This window comes from Carcharhinus amblyrhynchos, chromosome 22 (assembly GCF_965287045.1).
Source record: "Carcharhinus amblyrhynchos chromosome 22, sCarAmb.v2.hapA, whole genome shotgun sequence".
Taxonomy (NCBI): Eukaryota; Metazoa; Chordata; class Chondrichthyes; order Carcharhiniformes; family Carcharhinidae; genus Carcharhinus; species Carcharhinus amblyrhynchos.
The window spans coordinates 39,170,447-39,184,734 of NC_137345.1; the positions used below are offsets into that span (position 1 = coordinate 39,170,447).

General features: G+C 42.6%; 1 protein-coding gene across 2 annotated transcripts; it reads left to right on the top strand.

Moving 5' to 3' along the window:
* The first annotated feature begins 344 nt into the window (after nucleotides 1-344).
* Nucleotides 345-14,067, top strand: sike1 (suppressor of IKBKE 1). Of its 2 annotated transcripts, none has more exons than XM_080210164.1 (6): nucleotides 345-408; nucleotides 5,197-5,358; nucleotides 7,247-7,352; nucleotides 10,199-10,341; nucleotides 11,177-11,290; nucleotides 12,471-14,067. In XM_080210164.1, the coding sequence occupies exons 2-6, from the start codon at nucleotides 5,200-5,202 to the stop codon at nucleotides 12,561-12,563; spliced, it is 615 nt and encodes a 204-aa protein (XP_080066290.1). In that variant the 5' UTR covers nucleotides 345-408; nucleotides 5,197-5,199; the 3' UTR covers nucleotides 12,564-14,067. The 2 variants fall into 2 exon arrangements, with proteins under 2 accessions (XP_080066290.1, XP_080066291.1); XM_080210165.1 differs by lacking the exon at nucleotides 345-408 and adding an exon at nucleotides 4,381-4,676.
* Nucleotides 14,068-14,288: the final 221 nt, after the last annotated feature.

The window sequence follows — 14,288 nt, forward strand, 5'->3', positions numbered from 1 at the left end:
AAGTATTTAATGTGAGTGTATAATTGAAAGATTGAGAAATAGAGGGAAATGGGGAAATGAGGAAAAGGAGTTGAGGCCAGAATAGATCAGCTATGATCTTATTGAATGGTGGCGCAGGGTTGAAGGGCTGAATGGTCTACTCCTGCTTTCAGTGTTGTGTGTGAATGAAGAGTAACCACTGAGGTATTATTTCATTTGTATCACAGCAAATGAAATGACAACGTTATATTTGTGGGTGAGCACTAGGACCTGGGGGAGACTAAGGGAGGACTGGTTTTGAAGGGGGTATGGCACTAGGACCCGGGGCTGCTGGAATTGAAGCGGAAGTGACGTTGGTGCGGAAGTGGGAGAATGCCGGGAGAGGAGAGGGATTTGCCGAGGGTGGAATAAAGAGCAGCAGTGAGAAAGGTAATGGTAGTAACTGAGAGACACAGGATTCAAACTGAGACAGAACAGCAACTGGGAGGGGGGAGGAGAGGGGGAGGGGGGGAAGGGGGCTAAGGGGGGGCGGGGGAAGGGAGGGGGGGGTGGAGAGTGGTGTGACGGGAGGTGCAATGATCATAGAGCTGTTATAAGGAAGAGGTGAATTATCCGAGTATGGACTGGTACAGTGGGAGTATGAAGGGCAGGAGGATTTTCTATAGTATTTTGCCAGTCCAACAGACAAGTAGGCCTGATGCATGAATCACAAAAGGTACAGCAGGAAAATCAGAAGGCAAATGGAATCTTGATCTTTATACCCTTCCCCTTTTTGCAATAGAAGTAGGAATGTCTTAGAACGTAGAACAGTACAGCACAGTACAGGCCCTTCGGCCCTCGATGTTGTGCCAAGCTATGTCCGAATCCAAGATCAAGCTATCCCACTCCCTATCATTCTGGTGTGCTCCATGTGCCTATCCAATAACCGCTTGAAAGTTCCTAAAGTGTCTGACTCCACTATTACAGCAGGCGGTGCAATCCATACCCCAACCACTTTTGAGTAAAGAATCTAGCATGGATATCCCTCCTATATATCCCACCATGAACCTTATAGTTCTGTCCCTTAGTAACAGCTATGTCTACCTGAGGAAATAGTCTCTGAACATCCACTCTGTCTATTCCCCTCTTCGTCGTATAAACCTCTATTAAGTCGCCTTTCATCCTCCTCCGCTCTAAAGAGAAAAACCCCAGCTCTCACAACTTTTCCTCATAAGATCTACCCTCCAAACCAGGCAGCATCCTGGTGAATCTCCTCTGCGCTCTCTCCAATGCTTCCACATCCTTGTGGTGACGTGACCAGAACTGTACACAGTATTCCAAATGTGGACTCACCAAGGACCTGTATAGTTGCAGCATAGCCCCTGCCCCCGCTCTTAAACTTAAACCACTGTTAATAAACGTTAACACACTATAAGCCTCCTTCATGTTCTAACCGCTTGAGTGGCAACCTTCAGAGTTCTATGGATATGAACCCCAAGATCTGTCTGTTCCTCCACATTCCTCAGAACTCTGCCATTGACCCTCTAATCTGCATTAAAGTTTGTCCTACCAAAATGAATCACCTTGCATTTATCAGGGTTAAACTCCGTCTGCCACTTTTTGGTGCAGCTCTGCATCCTATCAATATCTCTTTGCAGCCTACAAGAGCCCTCCACCTCATCCACTACTCCACCAATCTTGGTATCATCAGCAAATTTACTAACCCACCCTTTAGCTTCCTCATCCAAGTTATTGATAAAAATCACAAATAGCAGAGGATCCAGCACTGATCCCTGTGGTACACTGCTGGTAACTGGTCTCCAGTCTGAAAATTTTCCCTCCACCACACCCTCTGTCTTCTGTGAGATACAGTAAGAAATCTGACAACTCCAGGTTAAGTCCAACCGATTTATTTGATAGTAAACTCACAAGCTTTTGGGGTTTCTCCCTTCGTTAGGTGAATGGAGAGTTCTGGCCTCAGACAGCATGTAACAGCACTGTGTTTACCCCAGTCCAACGCCGGCATCTCCACTTCTTGAGATAGCCAGTTACTTATCCAATCGGCCAAATTTCCTTCTATCCCACACCACCTTTTTTCCTTCGTGAGCCTACCATGGGGAAGCTTATCAAACGCCTTACTAAAATCCATGTATACTACATCAACTGCTCTACCTTCATCTACACACTTATTTACCTCTCAAAGAATTCAATCAAATTTGTGAGGCAAGATTTACCCCTCACGAATCCTTGCTGACTATCCTGGATTAAGCTGCATCTTTCCAAATGGTCATAAATCCTATCCCTCGGGACCTTTTCCAATAACTGACCTATATTTATCAGGGTCATTCCTATTTCCTTTCTTGAAGAGAGGAACAACATTCGCCACTCTCCAATCCTCTGGCATGATCCCCATGGACAGTGAGCACCCAAAGATCAAAGCTAAAGGCTCCACAATCTCATTCCATGCCTCCCAAAGTATCCTAGCATATATCCCATCTGGGACTTATCGACCCTCAGGTTTTTCAAAATTACTAATACATCTTCCCTCAGAACATCTACCTCCTCCATCTTATCAGCCTGTATCACGCACTCATCCTCAAAAACATGTCCCCTCTCCTTAGTGAACACTGAAGAAAAGTATTCATTCAATGCCTCACCTATCTCTTCTGATTCCATGCACAAGTTCCCAATACTATCCTTGACCGTCCCTAACCTCACCCTGGTCATTATTTTATTCCTTACATAAGAGTAAAATGCCTTGGGGTTTTCCTTGATCCAACCCGCCAAGGACTTCTCATGCCCCCTCCTAGCTCTCCTAATCCTTTTTTTTAAACTCATTCCTTGCTACAACTGCACATGACATTGATGAGACCCCATCAAGACTAGTTCATTAGAGGAGTAAAGAGGGATTATGTATAAAGACTGGCTATCAACATAAGTCTTTCAGCCTATAAGCATTACAAGAGTGGTAGAAGGTGTACTGCCAGTTAAGGCCACAAAAGGGAATTTACACATGGAGGCCAAGATATTAAATGAAGACTTTGCATCCCTCTTTACCAAAGAGGTTAATGCTACTGAGGTGAAGCGAAGGAAACTGTATCCCTTGAAGGGCTCAAAATTAATGAGGAATTGTTGAATAGACTGTTGGCAGTTAAAGTTGACAAGTCACCAGGACCAGATGAGATGTATCCAAGGATGTTGAAGGATGTGAAAATGGAAATGACAAGGGTGCTGCCCGTAATCTTCCAGTCTTCTTTGAACTTTGCAGTGCCAGAGAATTGGAGAATGGCAAATGTTAACCCTTATTACAAAAAGGTTTGTAAGGTTAGCCCCAGCAATTACAGGCCAGTTTATTTCATGTCGGTGGTGGAGAAGATTCTAGAAATAATTATTTGGGATAGAATTCATAATCACCTAGAAAAATCTGGGTTGATTAGGAAAGTCAGCATGGGTTTCTAAAGGAGAAATCATGCTACACTATCTTGTACGCTTGCTGGTGTTTTTTGAGGAGGTTATTGAGGATAATGCTGTTGATGTGGTGTACGTGGACTTTCAGAAAGTATTTGATATAGTACCACACAACTGACTTATGTGAAAAGCTAAAGCTCATGGGATGAAAGGAATTGTAGCAACGTGGATATAAAATTGGCTGAATGGATATTTTTCAGGCTGAAGGAAGATTTGTAGTGGTGTTCCCAGAGGTTGGTATTGAGACCCTTGCTTTCCCTGATATCTATTAATAATCTAGATCTTGGTGACAGAGCACAGTTTCAAAGTTTATGAATGACACAAAACTTGGAAGTATTGTAAACTGAGAGGAGGACAGCGTACAACTTCGAAAGGCCACAGACTAGTTGGTGGAGTGTGTAAATACGTGGCCCATAAAGTTCAATGTGGAGTAGTGTGAGGTGATGTAGTAGATAGGAGGAACATGGATGATATAAAACAAGGGGTAATTTTTTTTAGGGGATGCAGGAGCAGAGGGGCATGGGTGTGTATTTGCATTGATCATTAAAGGTAGTAGGATAGTTGGAAAGAGCAGTTAATAAAGCATATAGCTTTATTAATAGGGGTTTAGAGTACAAGAGCAAGGAGGTTATGCTGAACTTGTACAAGACACTAGTTACACCTTGGCTGGAATATTGTGTACAGAAGATGTTTACAAGAATGATTCCAGGGTTGAAGAACTTTAGTTATAATAGATTGGAGAGGTTGGGACTGTTCTCTACAAGGAGAAAGCCAGAAGGAGATTTGACAGAGGTGTCCAAAATCATGATTTGGGGGTGGAGGATGGGGGGGGGGTGTATGGCTGCATAGTTGACTGGGAGAAACTGCTCCCCCTCATAAACTGTGTACAATTTTGGTTTCCTTATTCAAGGAAGGACAGATTTGCTTTGGGAGCAGTTCAGAGAAGGTTCATTAGGTTGATTCCTCAAATGCAGGAGTTGCCTAATGCGAGAAGGTTAGACACATTCTCATGGTCTAGAAATTTAGAAAAATTAGATGATTTTACTGAAACAGTTACTGAGGTTCTGAAGGGGATTGACAGTGTTTCACCCTGTGGAAGAATTAGAATGGAGCAGGGTATTGTTTAAGAATAAGGGGTCACCCATTTAAGAAGGAAATGAGGAGGAATTTCTTTCTTCAGAGGATTGTTAATTTGTGGAATTCTCTACCCCCAATGAGCAGTGGAGGCTGAGTCATTGAATATATTCAAGGTAAGTGATACATATTTTTGATTAACAAGGGAGTTGAGGGTTATTGGGGACAAGTAGGAACTTGGTGTTGAGGTCACAATCAGATCAGCCATGATCTAATTGAATGGCTGAATGCACCTGAGGGGCTGAATGGCCTATATCCATTACTTATGTTTTCTTAGTCTCTGAACATTAGACTATCCCAATTTAATTCTGCTGTGCTACTGGGAATCTTTTTAGCAGGAGATGATGTTGAATTATTGGTTTTGATAGAGACCATTTTATCCAAGATGCCATTATGGTGAATTCATTGTACAAGTGAGCCTTCAAATCAGAGATTCCAGGAGCAGTTTCTGATCCAAGAGTGACAGGAGCATTGTTCATGCTCTTAATACTCCTGGGCTAGAGATGGGAGAAGTCAAGACTGCTTCAGGATGAGGTGGAGGAGGGGCGGGAGTGAATAAAAAACTTTGAATGTTCTCTGAGCGAGAGTGGAAATAAGCTGTCTGAAAACCAGCTGTGTTTCTGTTTCTGTTCCCAGGCAATGGCATGTACAATAGAGAAGGTCTTGGCTGATGCAAAGGTCTTAGTGGAGAGACTGAAGGATCATGATAATGCAGCTGAATCTCTAATCGAGCAGACGACAGCACTGAATAAACGTGTGGAGAGTATGAAGGAAGTTGGGACAGGAATCCCAGACAGAGTGAGTCTAAAACCAGCTGACAAATCTGAAACACTAACTTATACAGTTCCACCAGGGAACAGCTGCTGCTTTCTGTGTTTCTAAACTGCTTTGTGCCAGTGCTTCAGTCAGTCCATATCACCTTCCCTGTGTATTGCTGCCCTTGTTCCTTCTGTCCTCAACTTTATACCTTTCAGGGCCTCCCCCCAACTCTGCAGCCTCCTCCATCACAGGACCCCCAGCGCGCGCGCGCACACACACATAAGAACATAACATAAGAACATAAGAAATAGGAGCAGGAGTAGGCCATCTAGCCCTTCGAGCCTGCCCCGCCATTCAATAAGATCATGGCTGATCTGTCGTGGCTCAGTTCCACACTCCTGCCCTCTCCCCATAACCCTTAATCCCCTCGCTTATCAAAAACCCATCAACCTGTGTCTTAAAAATATTTAGCAAGGTAGCCTCCACCACCTCAACGGGCAGAGAATTCCAGAGATTCACCACCCTTTGAGTGAAGAAGTTCTTCCTCAACTCCGTTCTAAACCGCCCCCCCTTTATCTTGAGGCTGTGCCCCCTAGTCCTACTGTCCTTTCTGAGCGGGAAGAGTCTCTCCACCTCTATCCTATCCATCCCATTCATCATCTTATACGTCTCAATGAGATCTCCCCTCATTCTTCTAAACTCTAACGAGTACAAGCCTAGTTTATTCAGCCTCTCCTCATAGCTCAACCCCCTCAACTCCGGTATCAGCCACACACACACACCCCCCCCCGTTTTAGAAATTATTTCTTGACATGGGTGCTGTTGGCCCAACTGTCATTTATTTCCCATCACTAGTTGTCTTTGCCACGGTGATGAGTGAATTGCCATCTTAAAGCATTTCAGTCCCTGTGGCCAGGTGAAGAGGAAGTGCACAAGTTGCTGTGGAACAGGAAGGGGGGTGGGGGGGAGGAATCTACATAGACCTCTACCACCCAGAGGAACGAGGGTAGCAAATGCACAGGAACACTTCCACCTGCAAGTTCGCTCAAAACCACACCTTTTATACACATAGCCCACAATCGGTCAAAACCACACATTGACTTGACTTAAGACTGCATCACTGTTCCTTCACATCTTACTGAATCCTGGAATTCTCTCCCCAGCTGCTGTGTGGGTGTAGTTACACCATGTGACCTGCAGCTCCTCACCATCTCCTTGAGCAGGGGGGTGGTGTGGAGATGAGCAACAAGTGCTGACCCTGCAGGAATGCTCAGTGTTGATGGATATTCCACCGCTGGCAGCAGAACTTCAGACATCTGACCCTTACTCTCTGAACTTCCACCTCATTCCTTTTAAAAACCTCATTTCTGACTGAGTTTTTGGTCAGGTTGCCTTAATTTCACCTTTCCCTGCTTAGTGTCCTTTTTGTTCCACCGAGCTCCTAACTGTGAAAAGCCTAAATGTTAGCAGTGCCTTGGCACGTTCGTTACTGCAGTCCCTCACTACACCGAGGGTTCATTTCTTCACCTTGGTAAACCTTTTCCCATTAGCTGGTTTCAATCATTAAACATGATTATTGCTGACCATTTAATTCCCAGCAAGGGCTGGGGCCCTCTGATGCAGATCACAGAGTTGCAATGAAACACTTCACAAGCTCAGAATTCCCAGGGACGAGAACAGCCTGGTGCTGGGAGTAGGAGCAGACCGGAATTGGAACCGCATGAATGAAATATATCTGCCAATTAAAACTGATTTGATAATTGCTCCATGTGTTGGTCTAATTAACAATTATCCGTGTAACTGTGTTCTATGAACAATTTATAAAGTGAAAATAACAGCAGCAGACTTACAAGTTCAGAAGAGTAGGGAAAATGGTGACAGTTTAGATTGCAGATTGTGTGTGATTTTTGCTCTGCTCTATTTCCAGAACCAGGAAGATCTTGCTGAGTTAAAGAAGCTGGCCAGTCACAAGCCGCATGCTATCCTCTCTCAGGAGAACACACAGATCCGGGATCTGCAGCAGGAAAATAAAGGTTTTTCTTGTTTGTTAAAACCTATTTACAGTACCTGTGTATGGTGAACTAATGGCTAGTTATTTCAGTTCAATCACAATTACAGTCTGATCGATATGTTCTAGCTACCACATGTTAACAAGAAGATGCGCGGTTAAATATTGAGCAAATTTGATTTTAATGTATCTTTTTCCTTATCTTCAGTGAGCACATCAAGTGAAGAGCCTGCCTGGTTTAGAGCCCTCTGTATAATTACTTAGCAAGCCCAGGCTTGGAGAAGCAGAGGGAAATGAGAACATAGTTCCTCAACCAAGAGTTTTACTTGGTACATTTTCAGTGTGATTTTACAGGACAGTGTCCAATTTCACACAGTTTGTAGAAAGAACTGACTCTGAAATGTGAAAATCATGTCATTCCTGTTATTTGCGAACATTAGAGTGGGATTGCCCAGTTAATACCTATTCATTCCTAATTTTTGGTTTCTCTGTGTGGATGCATAGAGGCAGCTGAAAAGTAAAAGCCTGTAAACAAAAAAAACCCCTTCTCCAAAGGGAAAGCGATAACACCCAAATTCCCAACTGGATACTATGAAATGAATGTTGCGTATTTCTGGAAGCTTGAAAATGTCCAATTGTCAAATAACTTTGTGTAAATGTTTAGTAGGAAACGAGTCATTATAGCATTTCTTTTCCTAGTTAAGAGTAGCAAAAAACTGCCTACCTTTTGAATGTTCCTATCATTAGATTCAATGACAGGATGCCAATACAAAGAAGTTGGGGAACGTTTGTATACACGCAGTCCTCAACTTTACAGCATTTGAGTTGCAAGGAATGGCACTTGCTATGTTTATTAATTGACACCTCATTTTAACCGTGTAACATCGGTTTTGACTTTACGATGCCATACGCATTGATGATCTGCACTGCCCAACCGTATGACTGGACAGTTCAAACCATCACTTTTAAGTTAGAGATTAATGTTTTATTCTATTAAATTTTTTTAACAAAAACTCCATGTTTTGAATGCTGTTGTATTTAATAAGCACTCAGATTTGCATAGTTCAAGATTAAACAGGTAACTGACAGTGATTGATGGCTTCATTGTATTCCCTACTGTAACCAAGGAACTTGTGCTAAGGTGTGCAGACATCAGTCACCTCAACAATTTGACTGGGCAAGAAGTGAGAACATTTTTCTCCTCCAGGCACCCCATGAGTGATTTCCACCCTTGGTTTGGGAACAAATCTCCCATTTATACCATTGTTCCTCTGGGAAAATTGGTTCCAATTTACAGTTGGTCCCTGAAAGCAACGTTCTTTCGTGGGCTGCCTGTACTTTCTAATTTTGTACTGCACGCACTCCTCACTTTTTATTTCCTTTGGACTCTGGTTGCTATATCTTCTACTCTTTAATCTTCAACAGCTGGTTTAAAAGTGGATGATATTCCCCCACCATAGGTAGAGGCATTACATGTTGTGGTCCTGTTGAGGATTTGTGTCCCAGTTTTGAATTGTCACGGATCTATACAGTGTTAGGTGATCTCGACCAGGGTATCTTTGGCATCACAGTTGCTGCTCCTGAGCTAAGGGGTTAGCACTGCTGCCTTACAGCGCCAGGGACCCAGATTCAATTCCAGCCTTGGGTGACTGACTGTGTGTGGAGTTTGCATGTTCTCCCTGTATCCACATGTTTTTCCTCCCACAGCCTAAAGATGAGCGTGTTAGGTTGATTGGCAATGCTAAATTGCCCTTTAGTGTCTCAAGATGTTTAGGTTAGGGGGATTAGCAGGGTAAATACATGGGGTAACAGCAATAGGGTCTGGATGGGATTGTTGTCGTGCAGGCTCAATGGGTCGAGTGCCTTCCTTCTGCACTGTGTAGGGATTCTATGAAAGCCAGCCACAGTTCCCAATCCTGAACCTCTGGGTAGTGGTCTCTTCTGAAAGATGTAAATGTGAGGGTGAATGAAGGCTCAGGTTAAACTTTATGGTCCCTGTGATAAGATATGCCATCTTGGCTGTGATGTGTTAGTTGGGGTACTAACAGAACTGATTCAGTTTAGTCGCTGTCCAGGGCTTTAATGGGAAAGAAAGCAGGTGCTTCCTGCTCCTGATCTTAATCCAGCAACTCGACTCCTGGTGAGAACTGTGGCCAAGAATATCAGGCTACTTAATCAAGGTTGAAGAATTGATTTTTTGGATGATTTATCAGAACCTGTAAAACTTTCTCAACAGGAGTGAATGTGTAAAGGGCAGAAAGCTTGTGTGAAAGTTTATCATTTTAAACTGTTGAAGAATAGAAATTATGCAGTAACTCAACTAGCTTTTGTGAAAATGGGTTCATCGAAGGGAAATATCAAACGTGCACTGCAGAATGAAGGCAGTTGAATTGAACCATTCAGATTCAAAATTAAATTTATTTGTAAAAAATTAGTCATTTGAACAATAACTGAGTGTAACAGGAGTCTTTGAATCAGTGGCCCCGACAAGTCTGAGTGCTGTAGATAAATCAGAGATTGATTAGTAGACTCTGTAAATTAGTAAACACTGTAAACTCCACACACAGTCATCCGAGGCTGGATTTGAACCAGGGTTCCTGGCGCTGTGAGGCAGCAGTGCTAACAACTGTGCTGCCCCTTAGCTCAGGAACAGCAACTGTGATGTCATGGACGCCCTGGTCAAGATCAGCCAGAAATTCCTATGAGGATGATACATCAAGGAGGGAACTTCCTGCTTCACCCAGGTAATACAGTATTCTTAAGGAAGTGAAGACCAGCAGTGAGGATTATTTTGAATATTTTTATTACTTTCACAGCCTCAGACTACAGTAATTGTCTTTTAACTTGCTGGTGGCTTTTCTTGTTTCTCAGAGCTATGGCTTTCTCTGGAGGAACACCGCTATGCCTTAGAACTCATCATGAGTAAATACCGAAAGCAGATGCTACGGCTTATAGCATCAAAGAGAAAGCTAGATAGTGCACCAATTACCACTTTACACCAGGAGCATTCCCAGGTAACAAGCTGCATTGCTAACTCTATTCTGATATACACATGCAGGCTCTTTCCTCAATTTGTCTATCTTAAGCCAAGAGGATTTTCCCTTTGAGGCTCAATTTGCAAATTTGTCTCAGTTTACACTTGAATTGAGAAGTTTGCAACTTTGGAAAAGGTTGCAGTAAAGGTCCTTAAGCAAACTGGCTCTGCTTACTTGTTCTGTGACATGATGTTCTCTGCTCTGTATGGGTTTAGGTGCAACTTAATGTAAATGGTGCCTGTTGGAGGATTCTCGTGGAGTTATGCTGCATTCATTTTGACCTTTTTTTAATGTTTTCAGGCACTGAGATTATAAAGCATTTTTCTGTTTCTGTAATCTAGGTTTGTGTTTGTAAAGAGAGTTTTTATTGTATGCTACAGCTTTGTCTAACTAAGCCTTGTAGTGTACATTTGATTCACCACTCTAGATTATTTCAAAGTACTGAATGCCAGTTTATTCAAGGACAAAAAGTTACCAGTTCAGTTTCAGTAAGATACTGAATTAAGGCTCTGCTGGGTTTCTGTACAACACCCATTGTTGAGTTATTTGACTAGGGAATTACAAAGAGCCTGAACATGTCCTTGGCCAATGTACACTCTCTTTGAAATGGGATTGGTGAGAATTGGAATGCTCTCTGACTTTCTTGCAGTACCTCTGGCCCATGCAGCATCTGACCACAATCCTCAGAGTTCCAGCAGTCTCTTTCCAATTCCCAACCTGGTGGATTGAGGTTTACAGAGCTGAATTATTCAGTGTCGACCAAGACTGACTTAGCTAGGAGCTGAATAATCGTTGCTGATTATTGTACTTCCAGGAACTGCAAACCCAGGTAGAACAGATATGTGACATGGCCACAGTAATGAGAAAAGCCGTTCGAGTGGATGATCAAGAGTATTGTCAAGTTCAAGAGAAAATAGCCCAACTGGAGGTAGGAATTTTCAGTGGGTGCTGCAGGATTTCACTTAGCCCCTATGCAGGTGCAGTTCTGACTTGATAATTGTAACATCTATTCTGTCAATATATCCTTGGTTTCCTTTTCATTATCTTGCTCTGATGTCTGAGTGGGCCCCTCTGCATGCTGGCGCACTCTTACAGTGCATTTTGGACTTCAGGCTTGGTGTTGTCTTACAGCAGATTTGGAAATTTACAGATGCTGAAAAAAGTAACTGTGGGGGAGTGACCTAGGTTTAACCACTACATTTGGCTGGACCACATCAAGTGTTATTGAATCTTATTCTTTTCTACCGAAACAAAACAAACCATGAATTATTTTATCCACTACCCACCATTTCCTTATATACTTGTGTGCAAACGTTCCACCCTTTCTTTAACTATAATGAGGAGTGCATGAATTATTGGCCACTAGAATTGAGACCATCCATTTTGTTGTTTCAGCCCTCACTTCTCCTTTCATCTACCATGTTGCTCTTTGTCATTGCCTTCACCTTGAAAATTACCTCTTTCTCCACTATCTGACCTCATATCATCGCCAAGCTCAGCTTTTCCATGAGGCAGGCCCACCTTCTGCTCCCTAAATCCCATTGCCTCTAAACTGCTGACCATCCAGCTTTTCTTCCTGACCCCCATGTTGGCTGATATTGTAAATGGTCACCTCTCCCTTTCAAATCTGGCATCCCCACTTTGCTGCCACCCCTTCCCCTGTGACCCCTCCTTACATACATATGTCTCCAGCTCCCCAAGATCTATCTCCAATCTTATTCTCATGCTGTTCATCAGCAATGGCTTCCACTGACATAGGTTCACCTTCAATATACACAAACAGGGCTCATTTCTACCCCTCCCTGGTCTCTTGTGGTCGTTCTTCATGTGAGTTTGGGTAGTGATTTTCAACAGGGATGTCACAGTCCAACCTGATCCTTCTCAAACCACCAGCCAGTCAGACAACATCTGTGGAGGTCATTGAATACCTGCCAACTCATTATTTAGCTGGTAGAGTGAAACTGATACCTACAGACTCAGCTCAGCATGACTCACTCCTTCAGAAGCAAAATGAAGGAAAAAAGTTGGAACATCAGATCTAAAAATGGCTTGTAAATTAGCATATCTTAAACTCCACAAAGTCTCATATTGTTTTCTTTCTGTTTAAGCTCGAAAATAAAGAATTGCGGGAGCTTGTGTCGTTCAGTAAGGAAATATTACTTCCAGAGAATCCTCGCCAGCCTCCTCAATGTGGAAAGTAAATTTGCTGCTGAACAGTCTGAATCAGGTCACTGCATCACTTTGCAACCACTCAAGCAGTGCCTCCAGATGACAGCTGGCTGTGTTACTGCTGACTTTGGAACAAAGATCGAAGTTGCCACCAGAAGTTGGGGCAGCTGTATGTTTAATTTGAAAGTTACAGAGCTTTCATTGGCTTTGGGGAAAATTGAGTGAAGCATGTTTTAATTCTGCAGGTATCCTTTTTCCCCAGTACAAAAAATGCATTTTCTTTTTTCAAATTGACATTTCTGACCCACCATCCCTGCCACTCATCTCTTTGTAATCTGCTACTGGGAAGAGGATAGAATGGGCTAAATCTGTGGATCTCTTCACACTCTGCTTCATGCTCCATAATCCACAGCGGAACAAGCATCTCACACTTGGCAGGTCCGGTTTTGCCTGATTGATTGGTCCTCTTACCTAAGAAGATTATCTCAAGCCTTTTGTGCATTGAGCCAATTAAGAAAGAGAAAATTATTAGTGGACCAACAGTTTTGACCTCAAACTTCTGAACTAAGAAATATTGGGGTGGGGGTGCGTGCATGCATGTGTATCCCTTTGTCACAGCTCTACAGGCTTGAAAACTCCATGCTTGATCCTTGCTGAATTAACTGGTCTCAACCAAGGTTGTGCTATTGACTAATGTTCGAACTTAGAGCTGATAACCAGCTGAGAACGTTGCTCCCCATTCCTGGACTATTACTTTGAAGAATGTATGTGGACTTGGGGTGAGGATTGAATTCAGCTGTGACACCCCATACAGCAAGTGTCCTGATGCCCCCTGTCACAGACTTGGACAAGATGAGCAGCTACTTGGATAAGGCACTGAAGGACTTTTGTTACTGTCAACATATCATCCCAACATAGGCTAGAATCTTTCAAAGAAATGTGGCAGCGCATATTTAAGAGTTAATGATCTCGCTGCCCCCACTCGTTATGCAGGAGTTTGATTACGGTGAAGGCTCAACAGATCTGAACTGGCATGCTGTATCCTTGCTCTGTGCTGATTAGGTTTGAATATACAAGAATATGCAGAACATTATTGGAACGTTAAGTCCAACTGGTGTTCCTGCTCCATGCAAGCTAGTCCTACTTTGTTGTCCTTGTTCTTTTGTTTCATGTCTTTCCTCCACCATTTATACATGTTTATATGGCCAGAAGGATCACATCCTTGTATTCTCTTTATTTATTATGCATTTAACCTACTCTGAGTGAATGTCACGGAAAGTATTGCCATTGATTAAAAGTATAGATGGTCAGTACAATATTTTATCTAGATTGGAAGTTTCTCTGGGACAATTTGGGGTCAGTTTTGCTGTGTAGTTTTTGCATTAATCTGACAGCCAGATAAAGAAGAAGCTAGGATTTAAGTATTGGCAGTTCTGTTCATTTTTAGGATTGGGGAACTATCGCTGAACCTTTAACTCACTCAGCCTAGGTCTAAAATTTGTATATTTCCAAATAAATTTTCTCCTTACTAAATGATTCAAGATATTTTTCGTCTAGAATGTTTGTACAAAATGTTTACAGAATCATAAATGTATAGGTAAGTCACAAAAAGATGGTTAAAAAGCACAGGTTTCAAAGCCTTTTTACAAAGCAATCACACTTGATTAAAACTGTGAAAAATTTACCAGTGGAGAGTTGTACTATCCAAATTGAGTTTTTTTTGCTTCTCATTTAGTCCTGTCTCCTTACATACCCCA

Bases quoted from the DNA above. Each gene is read 5' to 3' on its own strand.
- sike1 (XM_080210164.1), top strand. From the start codon at position 5,200: ATGGCATGTACAATAGAGAAGGTCTTGGCTGATGCAAAGGTCTTAGTG. The intron at 5,359-7,246 runs GTGAGTCTAAAA...CTCTATTTCCAG, and splicing joins GGACAGGAATCCCAGACAGA to AACCAGGAAGATCTTGCTGA. The intron at 11,291-12,470 runs GTAGGAATTTTC...TTTCTGTTTAAG, and splicing joins AGAAAATAGCCCAACTGGAG to CTCGAAAATAAAGAATTGCG.